General features: G+C 43.6%; 1 protein-coding gene across 1 annotated transcript in view; it reads right to left on the reverse strand.

Annotated features, from left to right (window-relative positions):
* Positions 1–13,081, reverse strand: part of ZNRF2 (zinc and ring finger 2) — a 61,226-nt gene extending 48,145 nt beyond the window's left edge. Inside the window, exon 1 of the mRNA XM_065630132.1 lies at positions 12,182–13,081. Within this exon, the coding sequence (XP_065486204.1) occupies positions 12,182–12,644 (463 nt within the window). The 5' untranslated portion in view covers positions 12,645–13,081. The remainder of the gene's footprint in view (positions 1–12,181) is intronic.
* Positions 13,082–15,715: the final 2,634 nt, after the last annotated feature.

The raw sequence follows: 15,715 nt of genomic DNA on the forward strand, positions 1-15,715 counted from the left end.
GAGACAAGAAAATACCTAAAAATAGATAGCCTAAAATAAAAGATTTCATCCAAATGGCCTCTCCTCTTTAATAGAGTACAAATTATCTATTCCGATGTGTTTCTCTTCAGTGCTATTCCTCCATTAACACTACAGATATAACTACTGCTAGATAAACCTAGGATAGCTAAGTTAAAAATCCAAATTAAATGTAATACCAAAAATTATGTCTTTCTAGGAAAAAATAGAAAAAAGCCCTAAACTAATACACTGGTTTTTTGTTTGTTTCAGGTTTTTTATGCAAATATTTTAAAGATCCAGCTAAACCAGTATTTATACAGATTTATTTTTGTAACTTCAGTTACTAATACAGGTGTAGCAAGTAAGATGACTCATCCACACAGAAAAGAGCAAGAGGGAAGAGAAAAGGGAGAAAAAAGAGGCTCTCAATAAGCTTTAGTGTGTCACAGGATCACAGAGACTGGAAAACAACTGTATCAGCACATATATCCATGCATCCTGATTTCCTCTGAGTAGGTGTAATGTAGCAAACACCACCATTCCATACAGACTTCCCCCCTTCTCTCTCTTGCTGACAAACTTGGCATCCTTTTCTGAGGATTTCCTTTGAGGTTAATATTTCCTGAGGTGCTTATGTTTTTCACTCATTTTAATTCTGCATCTTTGTGGATGGTGTCAGGCCAGCCACATGTTTGATACAAACATTTGTTTTTAAATGTATTTCAAAGAATGCTTGCATTCTACAGCTAACAAAGTTTTATAATTAAGAACAGGCTGCCATGGAATGCAGCTGTTAAACAGCCCAGACATAGTCCAAATTCATGATGGGAAAAGGAAGAAAAATAGGAGTCCCTAGAGGTGCATATTATAATTAGTATTTTGCAGCACTTTGTAAAATGCAAAACATTTTACAAATACAACAGCTAGATAAAAGTAGAGACATTTACTACTTGCAAGCATTTAAGAGCCTTCCTCATGTTGACAAATTATGCATCACTTTTGCATATTTAAACTGCAACCTAAAGTATTTGTTGAGCAAAACAAGGCGGGGAAAAAAACCCTCAGAATCATCCCCAAATTGATATTGTCTCATCTAGACCCAAATACCTTCAGGTCTCCCATTCTCAGCTCATTATATCAGAGCTGTAGCTAGAGTAATTTTCACTATCAAAAGGCAGTACAGCAACACTAGCCCAGCACTCTGTTTCTCAGCATAGTTAGCAATCCAGACACACCAAACTAAAAACAAAGCTGTATAGCTTTTCAGACTTTAAAAGCCAACAGCATCCAATACCATGCTACACTCTCATTCCACACCCCACTACACCTGCCATTTTCATTAGTTAACTAATGGAATGGCACAGATGGAAGGAACAGCCTGTGGATAGCAAAATACAATAACCACTTCTCCAGTACACTTCAACAGGGATCCACTTCACTTTTCAATGCTTTCGGCTACTTCTGGCTTTGCTGCTAAATACATGTTTTTCAGCAATAAAATACCAGGATAAAACACAAAATCTGTATGCCAGTATTTTTCATCAGTAAATTAAAATTCAGCTAAAATAGAGGTCAATATCATTAAAAATCAGGCAACAGCCATACATAAGCAAGTATTTTTCAGAGCATGTCATATACTGCTACAACAAATGTAAGGCAAGTTATACTTAGCATTCATAAAGACTGTTCAGAGTATCATTTTTCCCAAGAGTTGAAAGAAGTTACAGAAATTAATTGGACCCTACAGACTTTTCTAGTACTACTAAAAAGCAAGGACTACAGCAGAGGTCCTGGGAGTTTTTTGCTGTGTCACTTAATAAAAAATACCTTCAAATATTTAACAAGGGTTTTGTAAAAACAAAACAACAAATGAACAAACAAAAACAAACAAAAAAACCACAAACAACTTAGCGAGTCATCAAAACTAGCCAGTCCCTAAAAGAGAAACAATACTGGCCAGAATTCAAAAACTAGAATGCTTTTCACATCCACTCCATGACCTCTGGTTCCATGTCAGCATAAACTTGCCTTATCTGTGTGGATAGGAACATACAATCTCAACACTGCTATCAGCCCAAGTGCTCTTCATAAAGCTTAGTTCTAGCCCACTTCTCACAAATCAACAAACTTCCCCAACTTATTAAACTGTTTAACGTCAAGAAATTACCTCATCCAAGCTTAAAACTCTTCTGATCATTTCTTCAGAATACCGCTTTAAAGCAAAATGTACAATCATTAAATACATTTAAATGGTTGGCTGGCTGCACACCTGTAGAGGGAAGTCATATATAGAAGCCCAGCCCCCTAGAAGGAACTCTTGTCCTCCAGCTCCAAATGTGTTCATCATTTCCTTTTGACTTCGGCTGAACACAACTGTGTGTTTTACAACTGGAGAGGCACAGTAGAGACACAAACGAGAATAACGTGGGCTGACCCACACTTGCACAATATAAAACACATTATTTGCGTCAGCCTTCTTATTTCTTTGTTTGCAGCAGAACTAGACCTACTTTTGTAAGGAACATTTCCTCCGCTACTTACTTGTATGCTGTCACTGGATCTTGGTCTTACCAAGTGTGTGAAAACCCAAGTTTATTTTAGCACACAGTTTATTACGCTAGCAATGGAATCGGTATTTCCTCCAAACTGGAAGCTATTTCAGTACTGTATTTTACTTCAAAAGCATTTTAAACACTTTGTTTTTTCATATCCATGGCTACAAAGAAGCCCAGTATCATCTGTCTTTGAAAACGTTATCACTTACAAAACACACAAATTTGTGGATACAAGACATTTGGATATAAACTAATGCAAAGCTGAGCTGTAGCAAACATATTACTCTTCAGTTAACTTTAATTGTATAATTCAGTCCTTAAGAAGCGAGGTAATGCCTGTACACTTGTCATCCAGTATCTAAATGTTAGGACGGCTGAATTAGATATTCAAAGGGTGTTTATTCAATAGCATGCAGTCCTTTTACATGCATGAATTTCATGCTGTTTTCATTCACATGCTATTCTAGTAGATAATTTCTCTTCAGGCAGCAACAGCCTTATAGCTCTATTGCACGGATGGAGCAGGTATTTTATTTCTTTACCCCACAACTGAAAAATATGGAAGTAGTTTTACAGTTATGTTTTATTTTTTTGAAATTGTAATTCATCAATAGATTGATAAAGCTTTAACAAAAAGTGGGGTCTTTTTTGATCTGTTTTGAACTCAGACAATCTACTTGTCATATATTTAGTAGTATTCTCAATATAGAAATAAAACAAGTATCTATCTACACTGATCTGACTACCTCTAACAACTACACACACATGGATAAGGGAAAAATAAACAAATAAACACATTCAAACCAACCTTAACCAATCTTAACTGACCATTAAGTTGCAAAATCACAACACTGAAAAATTAAAAAGCTCTAGAAGAAAGTTGCACAGGTAACCCTGTATTTGAGCACTTCACACCTGAACTCAGTAATACTGCGTTTCAGGGCACTTCATCAAAATCACCTCTGCAGAAGAATCATGTTTATCCAGTTTAAGAAACTACAGGAACCCCAAGCCACTTGCTGCACAAGCATAATATGCCTTCCAGCACTCAGAATGCAGGTGTGTGATTTTAAATTCATTCTTCCCAAAGGACAGCAAAACACCCAAGAAAATGGACAGCAGCTACTCAAGTCTGTCATCTTATACTGCTTTAGACCTCCTTGCTTTAGGCTACTCCAGCCATCCTTGCTGATGCAAAGACAATGAGAAGAAAGAGGACTGCCTCATGGTAAAAGTAGTAGTAGAAAATTGCATTTTACTATTGTCATTGTTTTTTATATTCTAGAGATTGTCCACCGTTATCTGTCTGAAATTTGCTTAACTGATGATGCTCTGCTCTATTTGGTAGGGCCACAGCATTTTCTCAAGTCTGGTAAGATTTTTCCCCATACTGGAACTTCAATTGATATTCATGCTCAAGAATCAAGGAGGAGTGATGTTCTTCAGTCCACAAGAAGTAAAACCCTGATAGCTGCAGAAAGGCAGGATTCAACAGCAACACGTTTTTCAGGGAACTACCTAGGATTCATGGCAGGGAGACAGTTTATTTTGTAAGTTTTCTGAAAAACTACCACCAGGTGGAAATTTTTTTTTTTAAGATTCTCAAAATACTGTCTATGTTCAGACAATCTGCAGAAAGCACTTCTAAGCAGACCTTTCTTTTGCTGCACATGGAAAACTTCACCGGTTTTAAGTTTCTTTCACGAAGGCCACATCTGTTAGTGTATACTATGACAGTTTTTATTTTAGCACTGCAGAGGAACTGCATTTAGGTTACACTCAGCGTAATTCAGCAAGAACCCATCCTTCAATTTTGTGCCAAATTCAATACTCAAAGACGTGCATCTGTATTTCAGTAAGACATGGGTCTCTCTCTTTTTTGCATTGAGTGCTACTAATTTTAAAAATGTCATAAATGCCTTAACTATATTTCAACTCAAGCAAATGTATATACACTTATACTTTTTGAAAAAAAAAAAAGGCCAGGAGAATCATAACACTGTACTGATATAACAAAGAATGTAATTGACTAGTATTGATACTACTCCACATGCTCAACTAACCTCTCATATCTAAAAACACCTTCAATTTTTAGAACCATAATGAAGTTGCAGTATAAATCAATCTGACATAAAGACTAATTATGGTAGCCCGACTAGGAAGTGTTTTGGAACGCCACTAGTTTTAAAAGCCATTTACAGTTTAAACGTTGCTAAATAATTGCTTTATATAAATGACACTTCATATGGAGAGCCAAATAAATTGTAACAGCTGATTTTTTTTTCTTGCCATTATTCTTAGGTGAATTTATTATAAGTTAATAGAAGACATGCAAAGTGCATGCCAGACGAGAACTCTGTATTTATAGCACACTAAGTCAGCAAACAGAATCTACTAAAAATAGCCACAATGGTATGCAGCACACCCAACCTCTGGGGACTATTCATAGGCTATGGTGGTCTGATTTTTAGACAGAACAGACAAGGAAGAAGAAAACACCCAGGTAGGTCAGTTCCTAAAGACGACTAAGAGTAACGGAGTCGAATCCCACACAACACTTGGTATTCTGTTTGGCAGGCAGTCAGACACCCCAAGCCCTATGAGACTTTTCTGCATGTTTCCTGATCTCTCCAGGTCACTATTAGGCAATTTCCATGCAGAAAACAGAAGCATGTCTCAAGTGAAAGTGAGAACCAGCCTCATTCTTTCTATGACTTGCCCCCTGTTTTGGCAAGTATCAGGAATTTGAAGCCAACCAAACAATAGATGTCAAAGAGCTGTGGATGCACACTGAGACATCCTTATGAAAGCCACAATGATCATTTATAATGGAAAGGTGGCCTTGGGAACACAGGCACTTGTTTAGGAAATATCTAACCAGAAATAAGACAGCAAAAACACTTTCCTGGATGCTTAAGAAGTGCTGTTCTAGTTTTACTCAGGTAACGGTGGTTTTTATAAAAATTGCTTTCTTTTGATTGATAAGATGCATGTCTTTAAAGATATTCAAAAACAGAAACTCAGAACACTCAAAGGTTTCTCACTGTTTTCTTTTCATGGCTTAAACACCTGCAAGAACAACATCTTCCATTACACACTAAATGAACACCATCTGTAGAAATGACCACACGTCTCTCCTGAAACCAATTAAACCATTAATGAACAGCAAACATGCTGCAGAAAAATCTTGAAAATAATATAGACTCGGTTCACGTACCTGCAAATTGCAAGGAAAACCTATCCTAAAATCTCCATAACATTATTCAAAAGTTTCACGCAAGGCTAAGACAGCACATCAAGAACATTAACATGAAGTTTTCCATGAGCAGCTGGAAAGAACAGGAGGAGAACTTACCCAAACAGATGGGTAGGCACCGTGTTTTAAAAATAGTTTTGAATTTCTAGCAGCGACAAAAGGCTTTTTTTATAAGACAAAGAAATTACTCGGAAGGTTGCTGGAGACTAGTCTGCAATTATGTGAGAGAACATGAGGAAAGGCACACTGTCAGGATATCAGGGTTGGATAGGTATTCAGAAGACATTAAAAAGGAAGGCCTTTGTTTGGACTGGCACTGCGAAGGCTCCATCGGCTATTATCGCTGTCTTGGTAGCCAAAAGAAATATTTATATGCGCCATTACAATTAGGCTGCTTACCTTTCTTCAGACTGTTAACTATTTACATTTCTCCCCTAAATGCAGTGCTGCCATTTCTATTATCTGGCTTCTCTTAACCCTTTTTGTTTACCAGGCAGGAGAAAAAAAAGAAGCCCTTTCAAGATCCTCTATCACTCACTCCAGTCTTTACTCCAGTGCCCCAAGCCTCTCATCATCACAGAGACCTGTCTCCAACCAAAGGAAATGAAACAGGGCTCCCAGGGGCTTCACTAGCACTGCCCGCAGATCCAAACGGTTCTTTTAGTTCATTTGTCCAAACACTTAACATTTGAGACTAAAAGCACTTCCCTGGCTGAGCTAGAGCAGGGGGGTGGTGGTGGTGCTGAACTTTTTGCTACTTTTTCCTGTGCCCTCCTTAGAAGAGTTTCCATCTCTGCTGCCTACCAGGCACCGTATGCTGCCCACTCTGTGTATGCAGGAACAACAGAGGAGCCCAGTAAACACGAGAACAGTAAGACCCTGAAAAGGGATTGGATTCCTCAAACCCAGCTGTCAGAACAGCTCTTCTAAAACTCCCAATCAATAGACTTATCCTTGGACTGCTTTCCTAGCACACTGGATGTTTCAGTCTGTATTTTGGTTAACGAAATGCTAATACATTTCCAAAACCTACCATATCTTCAGAGACTGCAAAAATGACTCTTCTCTCTCACTTTGGAGTCAACTCATGAGTATAACTGAAGAGAAAATGAGACACACATCTATCTCCCCCCGCAATCTGTGGTGGTTGTGAAGTTATGTGTATGCGTACAGACATGTTTGTATTTCTCTCAGCTTTCAGACCAGTGTCCATTTTAACCTCTTCTACAATCAGCAGACTTCAGCCAGCCTCTCATTGTTATTGCTCTCATTTTTTCCAAAGTGGACAAACATGGATATGATTGTGTTTCAATAGCGCAGCCAAGTGAATAGAAACAAATCAAAACACCGAGGCAAAGACAGCTTCTTAGCTTTCACCGTTCTGCACCTTGTAAGACCTATGAACTGCAACAGCTAAACTATCTGAAAATGCACGTGGGATTTTTTTGTATTCACAACAGCAAATAGCAGTGTTACCGTACATCTTAAAAAAACGCAGAATTTTTATGGAAAACTTATAGTTCTATTAGGCTAAGTCCTTATATGCTTTCCTCATTCTGAACGGTTAGGAAGTAATCTAGAGAAATATATATTGTATCAAAGTTTCACTGGCCTTCCTCAAATATAAAAAAAACCAAAAATTCCAACTGCCAGGAAGAGAAGGTATGTCAGGTAGTACCAAGGCACACAGGCTGAAGCTGCAACAGCAAGTTTCACTGCTTCTAACATGCTTCACACCCCCAGGATATCCCAACATTCTCACTGAAAAGCACACTTCCCAACGCTTCTCCCAAGTCAGGGGGCAAAGACTTCTGAGCTACACCTTCGGATAACAAAACAGGAGCAGCAATAAAGTCTGAAGTGTTTAAGAGTTTCACCATTTCTCAGATCAATAGTACTTGTGCAATACTGGGAGAGAAGGGCAAGGAAGTGACCAAAAGATAATCATAAACCCCCAAGAAAGGTATGAGGAAAGACAAAGAGAACCTCAAGACCATATTCAAATTTACCATATAACTAAACAGATCAGATGGAAAACAAGACAAAATGCAGCTTTCCACACAGTTTGAGAGATGTCTAAAAAGCTTTTGTGACTTTACATCATTCTACTGATATCTGCTTCCAACAAGTAATTCAGGTTATAACCTGAGTCTTTCATGAGCCTTCTTCTATAGAATGAAGAATTAATTCATTACTTCTACCAGCTATTATAACAAATAAATGCTACTGTAACATACCTATCAGGTTCTACTCATACTGTGTTACGTACATTCAGCAGCTGGCAATAAATCCTGCACTGTAAAGTACTACATTAAAAAAGCCCGATCACTATCTGGCTTGAGAAGAACATAACAAACTTCCTTCTCCTAACAAAGTTGAACAGATGCAACTTAATCTCCAAATTATTACTCCAAGTCTTGAGATAGGCCTGAAAGCTGTCAACGGTTGTGTCTGGCAACACAATATATTTAAAAACCTGTCTATAAGTACATCATATAAAATTGTAAATGACCATATACAACACAATCTGAGATTTTAATATAATACTTGTATGGCCACTGCTCAATCAATTAGAAAGAAGAACTGATGTGGAAATTTAAGACTCAATATGTAACATTTCTGCCTTGTTCAGATGAATTTTTACGTATTCTTCCCTAAGAGACTTTTAAAGAGGGAAAAAAAAAATTTTAAGACTTTATTCTTGTCTTATAACAACATTACCAAGAAGAGATTTACATTTGAACACCAGAAGGATACTTAATACTACGTGTTTTCACCAAGAACTCTCCCTGTTGTGACCACCCAGACACGGGATCACAAACATGAAGTGGGTTCTGAGGAGCTGTCAACATTTTAGTAACAAAAGTAACACATCAGCAGTTACCCAAAGCAAAGAAAATTCTGAAAGATCATCCATTTTTAGTTGAACCAATTGCTGCAAGGATCATTGACAAAAATAAGCTATATTGTAACTACAGTGATAGTTTTGCTGCAGTGCTGACAGTCAACACAGGAATACTTACTGGCTAAAAACACAGTGGAAAAACTAACTGTGGATCTCGGGGCCAACTCTTCTACACGCTGTTCTTAACAGAAGGTAAGAATATTTATTTTAGCGCTGGGAGAGAGGGGAAGTCCCATTCACTGAGGAACAGAGCGGGAAACTACTGGTCCAAATTCCCGATAACAGCGTTATCACCTCAAAGGAAGCCAGAACCCGGCACCGTGTTGCAAGAAAGCGCTTGAACGTCACGCGCAGGTTTGGCCTCTGCATCTGGGAGTGCCGTAAGAGCCTATGGAATTTGGGCCTCGCTCTGCTTAATGCTCTAAGCCTACTCCAGGCATGCTCACAGCACAAACATACACACACACATGTATACAGTGAAACCAAGGCCTCAATTATTCAGTGAATTGAACTCTCCCTGAGATGAGACATAAGCTTACATAGCAGCACTTACTCCATTATACGTTCATCATAAAGGTGCACTAGCCTGAGGTTAGACAAGAACATGAGACCCTCAGAGCCAGGAAAGGCTGTGCTTACTATGGTTCCTATTAAAGGAAGATGAGAAATAACTGATCACACTTTCCAATATATGAACATATAACAACATAATACTTTTTATATTCTCATTCAAATGTTGTATTAACAAGCACAGTAGGGATTTAAGTATGTTACATTAGAGAATTAATACCTAGACATTACTTCAGTATGTAAAGCTGCCCAGTAAAAGTGACAATATGGTGTAATTCACTAATAGCAAACTAATTACAGTAATTTAACAAACACAACACCCATGCGTCACTGACTGATGAAGCCAAGCAGCATGCCTAAAAACATAAATAGCTGGAGATTCAGTTCAACTTATGGAAATTATTCTAGTTCTTTTTTTATCTTAATTTTCATAGAATTGCCATGCTAATCCTCAAAATTAATCTCTGTAATTTTCAAGATAAAAAGAAACAATTTGGGTAATTTGCAAGTTACAAAACAAGGGAGGGGACTTCAGGCATGCTTATGATACACAACATAAATGCCAGATACCACACCTAAACAAGCTTGAGCTAGTCACCGTCAGGACAAAAACAATGCTTCAAGTTATTTTTTAACATGCTGATGCTACTGGTGTATGATCTCCAGTGGGGCTACTTGCTCTAAGCATCTAGTTTTTACAAGGAATCAAGAAAACACAAGGCATGCAGCTAAATAAGGATGGCAACATTCAGTGTGATGTGGAGTAATGGATCACTGATACCACAGAATATTTAAATTGAAAAAAATAATGTTTCAAGTGTGGCCTTATTCACAGGTGTTGCAGTATTATGATTAAACAGCTATTCATCCCAATAAGAAACATTAAGATTTTTAGAAGAGAAAAAGCAAGTAGATTCATGACCATCTTGTGACCACATAAGGTCAGTGTATTTTGAAACTTGTTATTCAAACTCCTAACATATGATATTCTTTATTTATTAGTCAGTAGATGAAGAGAGTGTACCCCTCCTGGCACTCTTCCTCACTAGGAAAAGCAAAAAGCTTTGCATTCATTTCAGCCTCTTCAGTATGCCAGTTTCAGAGATTTGCAAAAGAGAAAATATGGTATAGTACAGCAATTAACTGCAGAAAAATACAACCAAATTCAGAATTATTCTGAAGAGACCTTCCTGCATTTGAATAGAGCTTCCTAGGTTATTGATCCTCATCATTGCATTTACGTTTAATCCACTCCCTCCTGGCAGCAAGGCAGGTTGCAAGACAATGTTTAAGCAACAAGAGGAAAAAAAAAAAAAAAAGTTTTACCTTTGAACAACACCTGCCTACACATTTTAATGTGCAGTTTGTGCTAAGCACAAACTGCACAATACTCCACGACAGGACATCCTTTCATCACTAAGAGCAATGCATACACCTTCTTCCCCCACAGCTACCGTGACAGTATAATGAGCATCCTTGCAACAAAGCACTCCTATCGAGCAGCTTGGCACTATGAGAGTAGTTAGGTTTTCTTTCTTAAGGGCAAATATTCCCTTATTAGAACAGGGTTTGACAGCTTTCTGTTAATGTTCAACCACTGCGCTGAGAGGCAACAGTTTCAGATCTAGGAAGTAACAGCTATGCTGTTCTCAGGTCAACACACAAGAGCCCCGAAGTGGCGGGTCATGGGACAGAAACCTCATGTACCCTACGAGGGTCGGACCGAAGAGAGCTCTGCTCTGGCTAAAACCAGGCTGCATTACAGAAAAGAAGAAAACCCAGCCTGCTACAAATAGAATTCACAAACAGATTAATTAGAATACAGAAATGGAGGAATTTTACAGTAGCCTCCTCTTTCTCAAAATAAAGCTTTTGGGGAAGTTGGCTGGTATTTAGATAGGTTATAATACATATAGATATTAGAATTATCAAGAGAATGAATCCATTACAAAAGTCACCTTGCACCTTAATGTTTGACTTAAGCGAACAACGACGTCTAGAGTAAACAGTACTGAAAGTAGTCAGTAACTTTGAAAGCAGCTGGCAACTTACAGGTAGATTTTTAATTTGAACACAGGCGGTAAAATGCAAGTCCTATACCAGCCCTATTCATCTCAATATCACGGGAGAGACAAAAAAACTATAACAGCTTGCTCTACGTCTAATATGCCTCTTAAAGGGCCTCAGCTTCTTGGTTAATTCCGAGCTTAGCAGAGTGTTTCTCCTGCCTCAAGTGCACACGTCGCCATCCTCAAGACTAAATGGGACCGGTGCTGCAAGCCTGTCATGGACAGCTATCAGGCTCTCCTCGTCTCTTAGGGGGAAAATAAGGAAAAAAACTTACTTTAAGTTCCGTTTTTCTTAATCGACTTTCAGAACCGAGAACCCAAGAACTTAGAGGAACAGGCATCAACCACATATTAATCAGAACCTAAAGAGGGGTTTGGTCCGATTTTAGAATAAACGGCGGAGACACATGATCCAATTAAATTCTAATTATGTAAGTAGCAGGCCAGAGTATTTACACAGGCACTGATTACAGCTATTAGAGTCTAAAGTCGCCGGCCGGAGAGGCTCCGCTTCCTCTTCGCCGTCCCGACCGCACCGCCGCGGAGTTCGGTTCATTTTAACCTCCCTCTTTCACATCTCTCGTTACAAACAATAGGAGACGCTGGCCTGACAACCCCGTCTCCAAACCGGGACCCCGCTCCGGCGGGCGCAAGCTTGGAAGAACCGCCGCTCTCCCCAAAGTGATGATTCATGACCCGTCCCACCTCGGGGCCGGGAGCCGGGGAAGGAAAGTCCCCACATTCCCCGCTGGGGACCCCTGACCCGCAGCCGCGAGAGAGGCACCTAAGCCCCGCCGCCGCGCCCGCTCCGCCGGCCGGCCCTTACCTCCGAACAGGTGCGGCGAGAGGTGAGCGGGCAGCGAGCCGATCACTAGCCGGGGCCCGCCGGAGGAGCCGCCGTCGCCCCCCGTGGGCCGCTCCCGGCCGCCCTCCTCCGGGGTGCTGTTGACCGAGTCCTGCGAACCGTAAGGGCCGCTGCTGTGGGGGATGTTGAAGGCGGACTGCGCGGCCCGGGCCCCTGAGGCGCCGGCACCCCCTAAGGACCTGCTCCGGGGTGCCGACCCCGCGGCACTCGCCGCCGCCGCCGCTCCTCCTGTCGCCGTCGCGCCGCCGGGAGCGGCATGAGGCGCCGCCGCCAGGTGCGCGTACCGCCCGCCAGCGCCTGCCGAGCGCCCGCCGGTCCCGTTAGCGCCGCCGCTGCTGCTGCTGCTGGAGGAAGGTAAATCCCCGCCCGAGTACGCCCGGGTGCGGCCATTGGCGGCGGTGGGGCTGCTCTGCTTCGCGCCCATGGTCCCGCCGCCGCCTGGCGCTGCCCGGTGCCCTTCGCCGCCGCCTTTCCCGCGGCGCCCGGGGGTGGCGGGAGTCCGGCCCCGGCGGGGGCGATCCGAGGCGCGGGTCGCGCCGGGGAGGGGGAAGAGGGTGCGCCGAGGGAGGGAAACAGGTCTGTCGGTGGGTCGGTGTCGAGAGGGGAGAGCCGCCTGCCGGGATCCGACTCAGCTGGCGGCCCCGGCGCGGCCGCTGCTCGCGGGTCTGGGGCGCCACCATGAGCTGCTCGGGACGGTGCTGGCTCCCGCCGTGCGGCCGCTCGGTCCCGCCGCCGCTGCTGCTGCTGCTGCTGTGCCCGCTGCCGCTGTGCCCGCCGCCATCCTCCTTCACCGCCGCCGCTGGGCTGTGTGGGGGGCAACGGCGGCAGCAGCGCCGCCGAGGCCGCTCGCTCGCCCGCGGGGCGCCGTGCCTGTGCCGAGGGAGGCGGGAGGGGGCGGTCACCCTGGCGCAGCCGCTCCTCTACCGTGTCGCCATACTGGGGGCGGCACCAGCGGGCGGGAGAGGGAGCGGTTACAGCGGTAGGGGCCGCCGCCTCTCACTTCCCCCCCGGCCGCCCCGCGGCGGACTGGCCCCCGGCGGCGTGACGGGTCGGGCCCGCCGCCTCGCCACGCCTCCTGCCCTTCGCCTCACGCAAGGTGCGGGGCCGCCCGCGGGGCCGAGGCGAGAACCTGCCGGAGGAGGACACGGGCGGCCGGTTTCCTGCTCGCCTGGAGGGGGAAGCCCGCGGGGCGCCGGAGCGGCCGCCCCGGCGCGGAGGGAGTTAAAAGCCCAACCGCCGCCCGCAGGAGCCGCGGTCTGGCAGTTGCGGGCCGGGCGTGCGCACGGTGGCTGTTGGCGGCGGCCGATCCCGGGGCTGCGCTCCGTGCTGAGTGCCGCCAGGTGAATGGGAGGAGCGGCCGCAGCGGGAGGCGGCTCGATGGGGCGGCAGGACGGGGGTGAGCAAGCCCGCCAAGGCGGCGGGCGCCCTCCTGCCGCGCCGCTGCTCCGTTTGCCGCCGCAGCCTCAGCGAAGCGCCCGGATGCCCGGGCTCCGGCTGCTGGGCTGGGCCGCGCACCGACTGAGGGCCGAAGGGCCCGGCCCGCCGCTCCCCAAGCCCGGGTGTGGCGGGGTGGTTGGTGCAAGGGCCGTTCGCCCCCGACGGGAGCTTTCCCGGGTAGGGGACTTCCAGCCCGGGCTGTTTTCTCGCGGTGTATCTGGAGGAGATGCTGGACGAAAAGGATGAAAATCTCTTCCATCTTTGGTTCGCAGGCAATATTGGAAAAATCTGTAGACCTCCTTCTCTCACTCTGAGGAAAAACTCCCCTTATTACTGATGACTAACAGCCAGATTTTTGCCCCTGCGAGTTATACCTATGTGGATAACAGGCTCGGTCTGCTTGTGACAAAATGAGCGGAGTCATAAAATTATTTTATTCTTTCAAGATATGTGGTATTGAATGTCTTATACGTTGAATTTATATGAACGTGATTCCTGCAATAGATCATCCAAGGTGAACCGCTTGTTTTTGTAGATTAACGTCTGCTCTAAAATAAAGTATGTCACCAAGGAGTAGTGCCATACGCCGTCTCAGGACTCTCTGTCATACCATCTAGGTAGGATTTCCAACTACATTCATGCCTGTGTCACAATAGCATAGTACCCAAGCTATTTTACAATTAATACGATAAAACAGATGAAAACCTTACCTAATATACAATGTGTTGTGTACCACTTGTACTATACATATTATGTGCAATTATTAAATGTATTATGTTTATGAAATGTACAAGTGTCCATTAGGTGTACATGTATCTTTAATACTCATCCTCAGATGCGAATAGTTTCAAAGGCCTCCCTTTTCCTCTTATTTCACCATCTACTACAACTGCATGCAGTTGCTTTCTGGCATCAGTGCAACTCACAGTTCAATTTGCAAGAAGAGGTACCATAGCTGGGGATGGCAGAGGAGGTTACCAGCCCTGACTCTACATTCTGACACCGCTTTTCTGGATAGCTGAGACACTCTGTGAGTAATCTGGAGCACAAGTCCTATGAGGAGCAGCTGAGGGAACTGGGGCTGTTCAGCCTGGAGAACAGGAGGCTGAGGGGAGACCTGATCGCTGTCTACAACTACCTGAAAGGAGGTTGTAGCATGGAGGGTGTTGGTCTCTTCTCCCAAGTAGCAAGTGATACGACAAGAGGAAGTGGCCTTGAGTTATGCTAGGGGAGGTTTAGATTGGATATGAGGAAAAATTTATTCATGGAAAGGGTTGTCAGGCATTGGAACAGGCTGCCCAGGGAAGTGGTGGAGTCACCATCCCTGGAGGTGTTTAAAAGCTGTTTAGAGGAGGTTCTTAGTGACATGGTTTAATGCTAGAGTTAGGTTATGGTTGGACTTAATGATCCTGGGGGTGTCTTCCAACCAAAATGATTCTATTATTCTAATCTGGACACCATTTAGAGGCTTCTGCTGTAAACCATTGCTGGTTTCAGTAAGAGGCAGTGATTCCACAGCTGTCTCATGAACAGCTTGGTCTTTTGTTTGCCGGGTGCTGGGCAGACAGCTGGGGTTGATAATCTGCAGTCCCAAGCTACGTCGTCCCCACTTGTGAATTACAAGCTGCGGTCTCTGCTAGCACTGGTAGGTACCCCAAGGTAGATCAAGCATGAACGCCTTCTAGCTCAGGTTCCTACAGAAAGAAAATCAGTGTGAATATGCTGTCTGCTCTGCCACTAGTTACTTTTAAAACCCTTAGCCAACTTCAGCCAAATCTATCAGAGACAACAACTATAGAAAATAAGCAGCTATGTAGAAGATAAACTACTAATGTTCCCACAGAAGGGAAAGCTACCGTAGGAATTCCTATCTTGCAAGATTCCAAGAACCTACATGGGCAAAGGATATTGCAGACATGACTCATAATTTCTGCCGCTCATAGAATGCCTGTGGTGTGTTCAGCCCTATCGGAGCAGGTTTAGAGGACAGCATGCTCAGAGTTTTATAGTTTTTTAAATTTCCACTACGGAGAACTAGTGGAACTGGTCAGCTGCTAA

This window comes from Caloenas nicobarica, chromosome 2 (genome assembly GCF_036013445.1).
Source record: "Caloenas nicobarica isolate bCalNic1 chromosome 2, bCalNic1.hap1, whole genome shotgun sequence".
In the NCBI taxonomy this organism is placed as follows: Eukaryota; Metazoa; Chordata; class Aves; order Columbiformes; family Columbidae; genus Caloenas; species Caloenas nicobarica.